At 34.9% G+C, this 16,165-nt stretch overlaps 3 protein-coding genes across 8 annotated transcripts; 2 read left to right on the forward strand and 1 right to left on the reverse strand.

The window, feature by feature from the left end:
- The first annotated feature begins 554 nt into the window (after nt 1-554).
- On the forward strand, nt 555-9,886 carry LOC135167782 (transmembrane protein 8B). Of its 5 annotated transcripts, none has more exons than XM_064131306.1 (6): nt 2,148-2,500; nt 3,290-3,705; nt 5,380-5,597; nt 5,683-5,960; nt 6,918-7,532; nt 8,310-9,886. In XM_064131306.1, exons 3-6 carry the CDS (start codon nt 5,419-5,421, stop codon nt 9,317-9,319), a joined length of 2,082 nt encoding a protein of 693 aa, XP_063987376.1. In that variant the 5' UTR covers nt 2,148-2,500; nt 3,290-3,705; nt 5,380-5,418; the 3' UTR covers nt 9,320-9,886. The 5 variants fall into 5 exon arrangements, with proteins under 5 accessions (XP_063987378.1, XP_063987376.1, XP_063987377.1 ...); XM_064131307.1 differs by having other exon boundaries at nt 3,355-3,705; XM_064131308.1 differs by lacking the exons at nt 2,148-2,500; nt 3,290-3,705 and adding an exon at nt 555-869.
- Nucleotides 9,887-10,022: 136 nt separating this feature from the next.
- Nucleotides 10,023-12,688, reverse strand: LOC135167783 (uncharacterized). Of its 2 annotated transcripts, none has more exons than XM_064131311.1 (5): nt 12,511-12,688; nt 12,356-12,444; nt 11,548-11,740; nt 11,073-11,214; nt 10,023-10,429 (listed from the first exon to the last, which is right to left on the reverse strand). In XM_064131311.1, exons 2-5 carry the CDS (start codon nt 12,442-12,444, stop codon nt 10,032-10,034), a joined length of 822 nt encoding a protein of 273 aa, XP_063987381.1. In that variant the 5' UTR covers nt 12,511-12,688; the 3' UTR covers nt 10,023-10,031. The 2 variants fall into 2 exon arrangements, with proteins under 2 accessions (XP_063987381.1, XP_063987380.1); XM_064131310.1 differs by having other exon boundaries at nt 11,548-11,752.
- Nucleotides 12,689-13,830: 1,142 nt separating this feature from the next.
- Nucleotides 13,831-16,149, forward strand: LOC135168003 (uncharacterized). The gene is made up of 4 exons (XM_064131814.1): nt 13,831-14,331; nt 15,113-15,293; nt 15,365-15,536; nt 15,993-16,149. The coding sequence occupies exons 1-4, from the start codon at nt 14,191-14,193 to the stop codon at nt 16,147-16,149; spliced, it is 651 nt and encodes a 216-aa protein (XP_063987884.1). The 5' UTR covers nt 13,831-14,190.
- Nucleotides 16,150-16,165: the final 16 nt, after the last annotated feature.

The following is a 16,165-nucleotide window of genomic DNA, read 5'->3' on the forward strand; positions in this document are numbered from 1 at the left end:
CTTCATCAACCCTCTGCTAATAAATCCATGGAATTAACTCATTTCTTCTTCTAAAGCGCAGATACTATTTACCATTATCCAACTACCGAGTTAAAAATTTTATTTATCGATTATATTTGTCAGCTCTTTCTTGAACCAAGATCGAACATAGAAGCGATACTAACAATTATTATTTGCGATTGCCTCTATCGATTTTTTAAAACTTTGTAAGAATTTAATATGTTCTAGATGAAATTGTAAAAATGACATTTGAGTCTGTAAAGAAAGGGATAATAATCAGTATAATAATAATGACTTTAAAAGAAATCTTATTCAGTTTGATAACATCGAGTAAATAATGAATTGCACATCATAGAAGAACAACATGTGCAAAATAAAGGCCCATTTTTAAAAAAATTTATTACCAAATTGATTTTGTATTTAAGCAGAGCGACGCAAATATCGATTTGCTCTGCTCTCTGCCGCTCCATTACTTCCACACTGAAATATAAGTAGACATGCTGAAAATGCGCAGGTGCTGAAAAACAGCTGATAAACTCTACCTATTTGTTGACAAAATTAGTCAACTCCGGATCGTTGTGCACTGTCAATATAATTTTGACATAATCAGATTTCGAAGCAATAAGCGATTCTAATCGAAAATGGATAAACCTCTGTTATCCAAGTGCCGACGAAAACTCAACGTCTTTTTTGCAGAGTTTCCATTAAACTAGTGGAAGAATCTGACAATTGCAGCCAATTTGATTTCATCCGGAATACTCGTCGATTTGGTAATTACACCGCTACAATCAATAGCACCGGGGAGTCAAATTTGAAGATCAGAGTTTACAACTTCTATGATATTTAATTATCGCACCTTAAGGATTGACGTAAGCATTCTCGAAATTTTGTTCATTAATCATTAATAATGATGTTCAACGATTTATTATTGCACACTGACATTTTCAACGAAGAAATTCACGTAAAGAGCTCATATATTTTAGATATTTCCCTGGAATAGGCACTAAATTTAATTTATGCATTCATAAGGATATTGATCGAAATGTACGTGTAGGAAAAGTTCGAGCAAAATTGCTGTCGTGTCCCATATAATGAGTGAATTTTAACGAACCCGATAAAAGTCAGTGACTGAGCTGAACTGATTATCCCATAGTAATTTAATACACAGACAAATTAACGTAAATAAATCAAAACATGGGACAAATTTTGCAGTGATCAAAAGTTTTGTTAATTGAAATTTCTACTCCGCATTAAATCTTTTTAATTCCAATCATTATCGCTCTGTATATCGATATGAATTGCAAACAATAATCCCGCTTAAGAACGTTATGATGATGAGGATCATCTGACGAAAACGATTATGTGTTCAAATGACTAATCATTAATTTAGTAAATTGGGAAATTGTGGAAATTGTTCAGAGTTGAACAGATTTTGCTTTCAATTTATCTATATTCAGTTTTCAGCGTCATGAATAGTTTTGTATTTAAATATCCTTATGTTTATTAATCGTGAAATCCAGGATTTTTCGCTTAAAATTTAAGATAAAAAATCTGGTAGCCTGCAGCATAAATTCTGGCGCTTGTACGTGACTTTTGCGAGTCCATCTAAATGAATCGATTTCACTGCACTAGTATGGTAATTTTTCTGGTATTTTTTTTTCAGGATACATGGAGAACTAAAATTATGAAAAAATCAACATGCCAGCACCGGAAATTTGGATCATGAACAAGAATTTATCTAATAAAAATTGACATTGCCCCCCATAAACATTCCGGTGCTGGCATCAAAATTTTTCTGGGTCAGTCTAAATGGGTCCAGTTGACCGCGATAGCAGGGCAGTTTTTCCCGGGTTTTTTCTCCCTGTAAGAGGATTATAAATTGAAAACACTCTAGGCTTGATTGGATCCTCTCAACCCACAGTATTTTATAAACTATAAAGGAGAATGCCAGTAGTTTTCATTTATCTTGATTTGTAGGATTTCCTACTCCTCATGGGTTAGCCTTTAAAATAGATCGTACATGTGAAGTTGTACATGTGTGAATCATGTAAGTGACACAATGGACCGCGTCAGTGATCCGACAAAAGTTTCAACTCGGATCGGGGCGGGCATCAGTTGTCATTCTGACTGATAATCAAAAAGTGAGAGACCCTCGAACTCATACCATCCTTATCTCACAGTTATTTCATCACTCGATCGCAGGAGTCAGTGTACTATTATCAAAATTCGTGCTTAGTAGTATTTCAAAAATTGATGCATGTAACGATGACACAAAGAATTGATTATGTTCATTATCACTTCCCTATGGATTTAATAGAATATTCGATATTATGTGCGTGTCAAGGGTTCGCTTCGGGAATGATCGTGTTATCTGGCTTTTTAAAATGAAAAAAAATCGTGATACTTTGCATATTGTGATTGTGTGATCGACGGGGGACCAATTTGAGGATCAAAATTTCCCGCTTCAACAATCATTAATTATTTCACCTTCAGGGTTGACGTAAGCATTCTGGAAATTTTATCGATCAATCATTAATAATTATTTGCTTCGATTCATCATTTAATAATGATATTCTCTGGACAATACTGTAACAATCTCGAATGTTAAAAATACAATACTGAAACATTTATTAAATTAAATTTAACTATCCATAAGAATATAGATGGAAACGGAGGGGGTAAGAAATCATAAATATTATTGTTACTTATTTAAATTTGATGACAAAAGAGAATGCCAGTTGCAAAATTTCCGTTTATCCTGTTTTGCGTAGTCGGAGTTTTTTCCTTCGCTGAGAATCTCCCGGAAAAAATGTCCCGTCAAAACTTTCCTCAAACTACATACTTGATATTATTTTCATAATTTTTTCTTTGACTTTTTTCAATGTCATAAAAGTGGGAAAGTATAACTTGTTTCGTTGAGTAGAAAATTATTGACAATTCTAAATTGACAGCCATTGGCGATGATGGGTTTTTCCGAGGAATGATGATATTGACGAGCGCAATGACTTCTTCAATATGGTTCCTAATCTCGTGTTATCATAATTTATGGCATTGAAACATAAAATGCCGATTGAAAGAAATGAATTGAAATTAATGGCTGAGTCGTTGATAAAATATATCTGAAATTAGTGAAAATTGCACGGAGAGAAAAGTTTCATTAAAAATTACCAGAAAATTCACCAAACGGTCTTAAATTTTGAGGTATCGTTAGAGGAAAATTACATCAAACTCGAGCATCAGTTGATATTCTGAATGATAATTAAAATGGGTGATCTTTATTGTTTCTTAGTTATTCATTTATTATCACTCTTCCACGAATTCAACAAAAGTAATCGATATTGCGTGTGTGTCAAGGTTGTGCTCTGGAATTATTTTGCGTTATCTGACACTTGAAAATAAAAAAATTTCATTGAACGTTTCGACGAAAAGGACACGAATATAGTTGTAGTGATTGTGTTATCACTTGGGACTATCGTTGAGTTAGAACGCTTGAATTATTAGACGTTAGTCTTGTGTGAGATGTGATAGGAAGTGGTGGAGGTGTGATCAACGGGATGTGATCACACCTAGACGAGATCAAGGTTATTCCCTCTCTATAACTGATCTATTCATGTAGCAGAAGCATCGTAGTTGATGTAATGATTGCTCATAATGATTCACTCACGAATTCGTCGACAATTGCTCTCGCATTTCAAACTTCCTTCGGTAAGTTTTGACTAGAGATAATCTTTTCCATAGATCGGAATTATCATTAAATTTTAGAGGTCTGAATTACTGATATCACTCTTGAAATTCGTATTATTGCACCATTTTGCGAATTCCAATTTTAGAATGTCGTACTCATCAATTTAGTCACTCGAATTCCGAATTATTGCTTATCAATAATTATTTTGGTAAATCAAAAATTTATTTACGCAAAAATGTTATTCAATTAATAGAAAATTTAGGTGTTCACGTAATAAATTATGGATAGACTTTGATGAGTTTCAAAAGTCGCGCGTTGTTAAAATGAGATGCCTGAAAACATGGAGAATTGATTATACATGTCTCAAAGCAAATAATTAATACGAAAAAAGTTATTTATTGTTTTTTGTCCATTGATTTTTCAAAATTTTTCTGCAATTACAATACTGTAGGACAGCAGTTACGGGTTTGTTTAAAACTCAAGTGCTACACATTGAATTATTATTTTTTCGATAAAAATTGCACTATTTGCGTAAAATAATCCACCAAAATTTTCTGAGTAAATCATGAATATATTTAAATCATTCTCACGATGATAATTTTGCCCATTTTATGTGAATAGTATAAATTTTTATGTAAAAAAAAATTGGAATTGTGATCGTACATATTCCCCAAAAATTTGAACCCAGACCACCCCTGGCTTGAAACTGCAGAGCTATTTTTGATTTTTCAGCGCAGAAATTTTAGAGCGTATTCCAGACAAACCATAAATAATCAATTTTTGCCCCTGTGCCTTTTCAGTTTTCTCTCCAAGTTCTCCAAAGAGCATTTTCCAAAATCACCGGCCTTTTTTCGTATTTTAAGAAACAGCCAAATTTTCCTGAAGAATTTTGTTTAAACCACATTCCTATAAGAGATAAATCAACTGATGTTTTTTCTCTAGAATCACGGTAGAGAATATTTGCAAGGTAAAAAGAGGAGTAACGACTTTTTGCGTTTGATTTGCGCAAATTTCTCTCAAATGAAATAAACTTTTTCATAGTTTGTAATTCTGTTGGTGCCAACATGGCAACGTTTTCGGTAATTTTTGTCGATTTGTCGATCTGTATTTTTGTTATTGTTTTATTGAGAACAAGGGACAGTAAACGTAAAACTATAAAAGATTTTGATAGCAACATGTTAGTATAATATAAGCAAACAGGAATAAATTAATAATTTATAACGGTAAAATATAAATATGAAGTAATATATGATTACCATATAACGTGAATGTTAAGTCATTAAAATTTTTTCTATCAGAACTTGTAGAGAGAAATTTTCGAAGTTTTTTTTCATTCACATCCCACAACATAAACAAAATATATCGAAAAAAAACTTGAAAAATACGTTTTCAACAATTTTTTTAGAAAAAATCTCAGCCAAAAACCTAAAAAAATAAAATCAAATCTATTGACTATTTCCTATCGGTTGACTGTCATTCTGATATTCTTATCAACATCAAAGGTTTAAAAATTTGCCACATGGAGCGATAAATTCTTAATTAACGTGTACTATTTCGAACGTTTGTGAGTGAAAAATGAATTATTCACGTCCCAATCCTGAGATTAGAAAATTAAAAAAAAATTATGCAAGTCCCTTGTTATTAATTGACTGCACTTGATCACTGCCTATTATCTGGATTCTGATTTCTTGAAGATCTCAAATTGGTATGTGGACCAGTGGGAATAACCGAATATGCCGAGGAATTCCGTAGTTACGTTGACGATATGGTGGGCGATGCACGTTCTTGTCTCTGGAAAACTGGAGCGAATTGCTCTCGAGTCTCACACTGTACTCGATGACTTCAGTGGATATCATACAATATCAATCGTTCATTTTCACGTACCACCGAATGTCATCAATAGTCTGTTCAAGTAGGTATATTAGTTAATTCGCCAAGATGATTCAAATTCTCGATCATTTAATTTCTATTTTTGTGTACGAATCTTCCAAAATTAGATTCACAGCGAAAGAGCTGAAAACTGGTGGTATCGGCCGTTGCCCCCCTCGAGATGTCACAGTATATTTGAAATACGGGAGTATTGCCCTGGCGAGCCCAGATGGATCAAAGATCGGGGCGAAATTGTTCGAGAGAAGGAGAACCTTTTCTAATTTCACATTCAAGAGTGAACTTGATGAATATGAACTTCAGAGGCCTAATCCAGCTCCAGGAGACTGGTATGCAATCGCATTTAGGTCTTGGAGTGATCCTGATTCGGAAAAAATTACTCAACAAGGTACGTAGAGCACTTAAGAAAGAAGTAAAATTCCCTTTTCATATTTTTGTTCGCTTTGTTTTTAACTGGTCATGATATATGTTGATTCACTACAGTAAAACGAAGCCCCGATGTCTGGATGATTTTTTAGAATTGTCGTTTCTCCTGGACATATAATTTTCATTTCAGAAGTTATTCCATTGATTTAACTACTCAATGATCAGAACGATGAACTAGGTTCATTGATAAAAGCTAATAATTCTAGGGTAAAGTATGATTCCGAGGGTCCGTTGTCTATTTTAATAATTTTAATAGTTTCAAAAAATTATTAAAATTGAAATGTGTTTGAAATTATAGTTTGTATATAGTAATGATAACAATCCGATAAAATTTTTAGTCTCCGACGCCCTATTTCTGTCGGCTATTCCATTTCATTCTATGAAATGATATGAATTGAAATACGATTTGGATTAATTTACAATTATTCAAAAAATCCCCTCTGTCAATTATCTAACATATTCTGCATTATTATGAGTTCATTACCTTTTTTTGTTTCTTTAATTGTAGAAAGAAACCCTCTAGATTTTTCTTTCTTTCAACTTTTGAAAATCTAACTCCCTTAAATATTAGCTGATTTCATTTTTCACTTAAATATTGTATTTTTCGTAACCGCTTTTATCAAAAAAAAATTAGTGAACTTCTGGTATGCATAATTTTAGGTTTATAACATTTCCAATTCATTTAATTTTCCTTTTTTCCAAAAAATAGGTCGCTAAGTGCTATTGCTATCAAAAATATCGTTATCATATTTAAGAATAGATGCTGCTAATCTTTTTGAGCCGCACATTATTCCATCAACTCATTAATGAATGAATCCTTCAATCGTTAATTGTTATGACGCTATCAGAATCGATTAATTTGGTGTAAATTATTGCTTATTTTGTCTCTTCCGCTCGTAAAGTTTTTTGGTTTTTGCAGGTCTTGGTGTAACATGCTCAACGATTTTGGACTCATCGTTATCAGTAGAGAAAGCGGCAATCTCTCTAATGATTGACCCCAATAATAATTACACAGTGTTTCTGAACCAAACAAATAATTCGGCGCGATTGCAATTCCTCATATCTGAGAGTAACAAACCTGTGAATATTTCCATTTCCTCAACGTGTGCTGATTTGTGTACGGTATTAGCGAATTTGATAGTGGAGGACGTCGTAACGAGTGTCGTGATTAATTTCACTCATAAATCCTTATCATTCATACCTTATCCAGGATACTTTCACTATTTAAATCTACGACTTCTCTCCGGAAATTTCACCAATGTCACAGTGTCTTTTGTACAGCCTCCCCAAGAGCAGACAAAACACAATGAAATTGACTTAGTGAGGAAAACTCTACCGGAATTCTTCACCTTTGATTACGAATTTTTTAGTGAAAATTCGACAACTGCAACTCCAGTTAATATTTCCAGCAGTGGATTGACTGTCCTCAGCTTTAAAATCGGTTCTGTTTATGATATCGGCGGGACCTTGTCAATTGGAATCAAACTTTTGAACGAAAGCCGGGACATTGTAGTCGTTGGATGTATATCGTTAGGTAAAGTATGAATTTTTGTTTCTACACCAAGCGAAACATATGAGAAAAGTACATAAAAAGACATCTAATCCTGGACATAACAAATATGTTAGTCATTTTTGCTTAAAATTATGATAAAAGATGTAAATGCTGGAACAGTTCAGTAGCATAATGAAAAAATGAGACAAGTTCATTTATCTCTGAATCTAGTTTTTGGGTCATAACTTCGAATCAAACAGAAAAATGGGAATTTTTGTAATAACACTGATCGTAGTAAAAAAAATTGTTCGATAATAAAGGTTATAATAAAAATTTTGCTATATTCCCTAGATTTCGAAATATTTATAAAAAAATAATCAGGAGTTAAAAGTTATTTATCTTGTTTAACCACTTCGCTATTGAAGTGATCGTGATCAAAAATTTGTTTATTTTTCAAAGACACCAAATTTTGAACTAAAAAACCATCTTAAAAAATGAAATTCACGTTTCATAGAAATGCTACAATTGTATCGCACTCTCTATCAGAAAAGTTCTAATTGGATCCAGGAGCTAGGGTTGCTAGAAGGGCATTCCGTCCCCCAATATCAGCTAGTCCAGGAGGAAAAAATTATTCACCAAAAATTTCAACGAAAATTTCACAGTACTGTTACTGAATTTTTTTCCATCATTCAATCATTTTTATCCCCCTTTAAATGTTTAAATCGAGAATCGCACTTGAGTTTCGCAATCTCGAGTCAATATTTTTTTCCACCCATTCCTCCGCTCGACCATTAAAAAGATGATTTACTCAATTTTCAGGAACTTATCCAATAATCACCGAAAATGGCAGCTGCTCCATCTCCACCTCGACCGTCCCCGGGGACCTCTGGATCAATTCCACCACGCCCCAATTCCTCCACATCCCATTCCCGGAGCCCGGGACCTGGCACTTGACCTTGAAGTCTTTTAGAATTCCCTCCAACTGCACGTGCATCCCCTGCACACCGTCCTCTTGCTCCTGCAACTGCATGCACCCAACACCCACTGCAATTGAATCGAGCATAGGCTCCTCTCCCTGCATCGAAGGAAAATGCAGTTCCAACGGTAAATGCACTACGTACCTGCACAGCGGAGGTTTTGCCTTCTCAGCCTGTCACTGTTACGGAGGCTACAGAGGTTTCGACTGTGCTGACGACACCTACGTCCTAACAGGAGGCAGAATCCTCGTCAGATTCCTGATGCTCACCCTGAGCAACCTCGCCTTCATAGCATCGGTCTACATAGCATTCAAACGAGAATATTACACGGAAGCCATCGTCTACGGTGCAGTGATGTTCTTCTCGACGTTTTATCACGCCTGTGAATCCGGTGAAGATGTCATGGGTGTCTGCATCACCAAGCTCAGTATTCTTCAGTTCTGCGACTTTTACAATGCCCTATTGTCTATCTGGGTGACACTGGTGGCAATGGCATCCTTCGGCGCCAAGGTCACATCATTTTGTCAAATATCAGGAGCAATTGTTCTGGCATTCGCAGCTGAATTGGATAGAACTGCTCTGTGGGTATTCCTCCTGCCGGCTGTCACCGGGTTTGGACTCATCGGGTTCTCCTGGGGCTCCAGGTGCAGGAGGCAGAGGAACTTGGGGTATCCTGCCTCAAGATATAAGAATATCTATCTTCCAGCTGGCCTGGGAATTGTTTCCCTCGGATTAATTTGTTATGCGTTCCTTCAGACTAGGAGAAATTATCATATTGTTCATAGCTTCTGGCACATTTGTGTGGCTCTTGGGGTTGTTCTACTGTTGCCCAAGAGAAAACATATGAAATAGTACAGGACTTCGCTGGATGACGATGACGAGAGTTATGAAGAGGCGATTCACGCTTTCTCGTCACCCGTCGTCAGCGATTTTGATAATGAGTGCGATCTGAGTGATTCGTTTCTTCATGCTCTTGATGACTGATATGAGGAGGGCTGTGATCGTCGTGAGGAAAGCCGGGCTTATTGCAGGGAAAACATAGAATTAATTGTAGGAGGTGGAGTGGTGAGGTAGTGAGCTGCAATCATTCGAGTCCACATATCTTCTTTTGATTTTCCATTGATGATACAAAATTCTTTTGATTTTTCAAATTAAATACATTCACAGGTGGTAACAGCGTGAGTCATTTGAATTGGAAAAGACTTTGCCCGCTTTAGCATTTACAATTTCCGCACGTTAATGTTGTCACCCCAATTTATTTTTAATACTCAGAATGCTCAGAACTCTATTTATGCACAGAGTAATTGCGCAAAAGTTAATTAGAAAATTTGATTTGTATTATATGTAAATATATCCGAGGTTGTCTCGTGATGAGCCTAGATAGTCGAATTCAAATAAAACGAAAGATATTCATCTAGACAGGATCGTAAATTATTTATCGTCCCCAAATTATTGGATATTTGGAGGGAAAAATATTGGACTATAGTTTAATGGCTATAGATGGCATGAAAAAATTTAAATATTTTGGTTCTGATGATTTTACATGATATGAGATGCTTAAGAATTAGAGAGGAGCTGCTGGAGCTGTCGGATGCGCATCGGTGGTAGAAATTACAGACAACATGTTCGAGACCAGTCCCAGGAGAGATTCCATTGAAAATCCGCATTGTCGATAGTGCCTCGAGCACATCTGACCCTTTCGACCTGCTTCTATAGCCTCCTGGATCGCAGTACCTCGCATTGCAGTCCGGAATACTTGATTGGTCGTGATTGTTTCGATCATTCGGTCAAAGGAGGAAATTTTATCGTCCTCATCGATGTCGTTTGCTGTTCTCACCGTCTCAGCCGCTTTTTGGGCGTATGTACAGACAGCTCGTTGCATGCAGGATGTTGTATCGATACCATGACGCGCTAAAATGTCATCCAACTTTGTCATTGCATTGGTGAAACTGACATCGTCACCTGGAAAATCAGAAAAAAATCTTTAGTGTTTTTGATGAGAAACACGTGATAGTGTATTAGGTCGGTTGTTCCTAGTTCTCTGCCCAAGACTTATGCATTAGAAAGACTGAGACGTCTTCTTTAGTTAGATAACGAATACCTTTTTATTAATGTATTCCACGGAGATAAATATTTAATAAAAATGACATATCTTTTAACGGAATTGTCAGGGGATTTTTCCTAATAGTTTCGTAATTTCAAGCTGAATCCTCTGTGATAAATTACGATACTGTCACGTAACATTCGGTACGATTTCGTGACCTTTCCTCTGTATGTATCCTACAGCCGATTATTTGTAGGCAGAATAATTACAAGCATAATTAACATATTTACAAGCTTTTTTGCACTTTTGGAAACTTTTCAAGTTTGACATTTCAAAATGTCTGAAAAATTCTGTCATTGTTACGACTTTTACTTTTATAAACATTGAAATTGGAAAAAGGCATTAAAACATGTTTCCCACTTCTTGTTTTATTGTTTATTCGTGCGATGTGCAAATTTCTAGCACTAGATAAAAATTTCGAGCAAACTATTCCATATAAAATCCTAAAACGATTTTATTTTTTCACACAATCACTGAGTGAGATGAATTTTTGGGACTTACTTCTTGCGTATGCTCCGTATGAGCCTGATATAACGTAGAGGAGTTTCGGGATGATGAGGATTGTTCCCACGCCAATCACTGCACCCAGGATGAGACCACCAAGATCAACTCTCGTGGGGGCGTACGAAGTTACTCCATATCCCTAGTAATAAACACTTTGTAAATAATAAATAAATTGAGTGGTCCCAGGTGGTATGGCCCAAGCGGCCTTTTACCAACAGCATAGCACCTCTGCGCTAACAAATTTTGTGTTAATTTTCTTCAGGAGAAAATATTAAATGAAGCTCTGAAAGGATCACATTTTTTCTGTCGATAACTAAATATTTCATGTCGAATCCAATTGAATATTTTATACCGATTCCAATTGAATCCCTTAAAAAAACCCTCTGTTTCTCAGCGTATGCTAACAATTGCTATTTGATCAGACATTAAATTAGAACCAAAAGGAAAGTATAGACTAATATGTTTTACGTACTGTTCCAGCCCCGGAAGTTTCGAGGTTTGAAAATCCAAATCTTGCTTCCTGACTCCTTTCAGACATTAGTTTGTTATCTCCAGAGGTCCTCGAAACATTTCCTCCTTCTGAACGCGATTCAGCGCGTGTCTGGGACTGCGAAGGTACAGCCACTTGGTCTTGGTGTTTGCCGTCTCCCCAAAAGTCCATAGAGCTTGGAACAAATCTTTAAAAAATGATTCCCCTCTTCTTTTAGATTTTCGCTTAATTTTACATTTTTAACTTTACACCTTGGGTCGATATTTTTCAAATTCTCGATATATTTGTATATTTATGTGTATAATAAATAAATTTATTTGAATTTTAGATTAATAGGTGTCCAAGCATACGTGCAGACATGGCCTTTCAATTTTTATTTCATTTCAAACAATGCTTTCATTGGTGAGTACAAATGCAATTGTTTCAAGCGTTCATTGAGAATTCCTTGTTTACTTATATCAAAAAATTTTTGAAAAATGACTAAGCCCACGTATAATATTTTTTAATTGAGCCTAAAGAAATATTATGTGAATTAATTCAACTTTATTTGAGTTAATAACTAATTTTTTTGTCATTGAGAAATTTGTATCGTTTTTATTCTCATAGAAAGTATATTTTTACTGTCAAATATTTTCCTCTTGAACAGTTTAAAGCGACATTTCTTTGACATAAAGTAAGAAATTTCCCAAAACTCTTAATTTTTTTCATCACTCTCAGGCCTTAGTTACTTCTCCTACTGAGGTCGTGTCCCACTTCCATTGACTTGTTAATATTAAATAAAATATCTCACCCTCCTAAATCATATTTTGGTGAACAATTAACTCCACTAGCGGTCAATCCAATTATCAAAGCGAGCAGCTTCATCTCTGCTCGGACCATCTGCAAGAAAAAAAATTCTCATTACTGAAGTCGAAACCTATTCGCACAAAAATCCGAATTCCCTACCTTAGATTCTTCGTTGTGAATTTCTATTCAGAAAATGGTTGAGTGATGAATGAACAATTTGACAGGACTGAGACACAAGTTGGCATCCAGGGTATTATATATACTCCTTGGTGTAATCTCTTCACCATTCACAATCGTAATTGCTCGTCTTTGGTTTCGCTTTCGTCGTCAAGAATTTCCATAGCTAGGGATCCACATTGCGTGACAACGTACAACAATTTTGTCCCCAAAATTACTTTTCCTCTCGCGCGAACCAACGCGTGTTAAGCAGAAACACCTTGAAGTCATCTTGCTATTCAAAACAGTGCAAATATTGCGTAAAGTATGAGGAAAAGCATATCCTGGCGTTGTTAAGCTGTTCAGTGGCTTTTACCAAAGTAATTAAATGATTTTCGAATTATTCCATTTATCTTACAAAATTAATATTGCAACTACAACCGAATCGGGTGTAATTATTCTAATGTAATATTTTTTTTAGATTGAAGTTCGGTAATATGAGCTTTTTGAGAGGGAACTTCAATTTATAATTCTAAACGACTCTAAATAGGTGATGTTATGTTCAGTTTTTTTTTGTATTGTCTCAGTTTGTTTGAATTTACTAAAAATTAATATGCGATGATGAAATTGAATTCTAGGGGAAAGAAATTTTATCTTCGTAAAAAATATAATTCTGTAACAGTAGGATTTTCAGAGACTTCTTCATTATTAGCAATTGATTCTACGAATTAAGTAATAATGAAAATTTTCCGGCTGTCTTAAGCTTCAACATCTTGATGAAAAATCGGCCAAAAATGGAAATTATCTCGATCCAATTTATCGTTTCGCTATAGACTCCTTCTCTTAATTTGAAGAGCCATTAAAGCCCTTAACATTCGCCCAAATTGGATTGGGAATTTTCAGGTGCTTTTTATTGATAATATTTTAGAAACTGCAACTTTGCTTTACAAATACAATTCTCCTGATACAAATGTCTTTTTCCTTCTCCTGCCCTTAGGAGGGAAAAGAGGAAACCTTATCTTTAAATTAAGTGAAAGAAGTATTTAGGTCTATTTAACATTAGATGACTATTAGTTTTCTGCTCCAGAAGTTTCGTTTGTTTTTAAAGAGTAAATTTACTCTGCAGAAATTATGAAAATGACGCTAATGTGACTCAACTAAAAATATCTTATCTTCCCCTAAGTTCTTTCGAACTTTCACTGTGAAAAAAAAAGTAAAAATTTCAGTAACTTTCTTCAAATTCGACCGTCGTTACATGGGCACAAGTAGTCGCGAGTTAATAATTCGGAACTAGAAGGTAAAGAAAATAGCGTGGAAAAATAACAAATCCGTTACAGTTGTTGATTGAGAAAATGCACGAAAGTCACACAAATTCTTTCTTTTGTATATTTTTGTAGCCAGTGAAATGCGAGTTGGCATGTTAGGACCATTACCCCAGCACAAATTACAAGCAATAGTTAACACGAGATTTTAATTGCAACGAAAAAATGAATTTGTCATGTGTAATAATATCATCAGCCTTTCTCTGCGGAAAAAATGTAACCGAGGGGCCAGCTATCCTTGTAAAAACGTTATTTCCTTGCTGGAGAAGAGAGGGTTCTTATGATATAGATAGTTGTGCTGGAGTTTAAGGTGTCACAATTTTAGTTCAGCTTCGGGGGGACACTTACCTTCATTTTCAACATGAAGACCTCAGTTATTTTTGCGTCGTCATTACTGTTCACGATTTTAGTTCTTGTATACGGTAACGGAAGATCACATGCCGAATCACCCAAGAGAGAACCAAAATTCATTTCCTTCAATTCAGAGGATGGAAAAATTGATGTGAGTAATTTTTATTTTTCATTTATAATTGTAATGAATTTTACTATCCGCGTACCAATGCCATGAGCTTGGAGAAATAAAATAATTAGCTTCAGGGGTATTCTGATGTGTTGGATAATTTAATTTACTTTAGAGATTCAATATTGAGAGGGAAATTATTTTTGCTGACTTATCTCTGAGATGATTTTTTTAGCAGTATCTTCAAATCTAAACGAGATAGCGGAATTATTGTCATTACATTTTTTTTAGTACTTAGTTCCCTCCGCAATAAATGTCATAATAAAAATTTTGCTATTTTCCTTAGATTTTAAGATATGCAACAAAAACCGGTCAAAGTCAATAGTGATTTATCTCATTTAATCTCTTCCAGTTGAGTCTTTCCCGGACGATTTTCATCCAATTTAGATTATAATAGTTATATTGCTCCAGAAGAACATCACATTAGCTATGACTTGGAGTAAAGAAAATCTTTAATGATTATAAACATTAGAAAATTAAGACCCGGGGGAAATATTTTATTTTCTATTCTATTTTACATGACCTCGGGGTGATTTCAAACTTTATCCTTATAATACTCACCCCATTATCAGTATCAGTCCATTTTGATTAACTAATTACGTTCATCTGAATGCTGGATATAGTAGTACAAGTGATATGCAAAGCTAGACATTTAGCACTTTGTAGGTGCCTGGAAAATATTTTGTGATGAATTTTTTGTGGTGTCCAATTAAATTCAGAAGAGGTTTAGTTTCCTTTGGTGATATGATGGTCCTTATTAAAGATTGATTTGGACTTGTCGATTCCGTTCATCTCGATCCCATTGGGGGGTAAAGGTGAAAAAGATGGACCTAGACCTCTAGTGAACGTAAACACTAAATCAATCACAGTTGCTGGAATTTTGGCGGCGATAACAGCCTTCGTAATACCACTACTATTTAAAACACCGAATCATTCTCAGTATCGTGAGTGCACATAAATGTTTTAGCTCAAAATACAGAGTAAACAGTAGGTAGTTATTTAATTAAATCCACAGGATTAGATGACGAGTTCAGCATATGGGATACAGGACGAGCTCTTAATGAACTTGTGCTTGGGAATAATTATGTTACTCCCTGTATTCAACGAGCGATTTGTGGAGCTATCGCTAGAGTGGACAGGGTGAATACCCCTACGGGAGCTGATAAAATTGTTGATGGACTCGTCAAGTAATTATTATTATTATTATTTTTATGAACATAAAGAGAGAAGAATTCAGTAGAAACTCGCGTACCGTTTGGCAATCGTTTTGCGTCGTCATTGCAAATTTTGAAAAATTATTTGACAGTTAGTTAATTGTTCTCAAATGGTTACATACTTGTTAGTAAGGAAATTGACAACTTTTACTAACCGGTACAGTAATTTTTACTAATTTTTTCTCACCAGGTATAAGAAATGTGCCATCTTATGTGGTTCGTGAATTCTATTAAAGCCGATAGTCCATAAAAAGTCCAGTAAATAATTATGGAATTTTTTATAATAAACTTGCGATTCAGGTTGAACATTCAGATAAGATTTACTTCCATTTAAACATTGGTAAAATGTCTCAACTATGTCTGTGGAAAAGTTTATGGAATTTCAATGGTTAATTTTTTCTCTCATTTCTTCCACAATTTTTCTTACAGTTTGAAACTCATAAAAGATCTTATTAACGGGACCTCAATCCAAGAAGCTGTGGATATTGGTCATCATTCAAATGCGCAATGTTTGAATTATTTCGGGGGGTGTAAGATGGCTCCTGAAATATTTGAAGCGCTCCTCACTGAACTTGGGATTCAATAAAGAACTTTTCAGGGAA

Source organism: Diachasmimorpha longicaudata, chromosome 12, assembly GCF_034640455.1.
Source record: "Diachasmimorpha longicaudata isolate KC_UGA_2023 chromosome 12, iyDiaLong2, whole genome shotgun sequence".
In the NCBI taxonomy this organism is placed as follows: domain Eukaryota; kingdom Metazoa; phylum Arthropoda; class Insecta; order Hymenoptera; family Braconidae; genus Diachasmimorpha; species Diachasmimorpha longicaudata.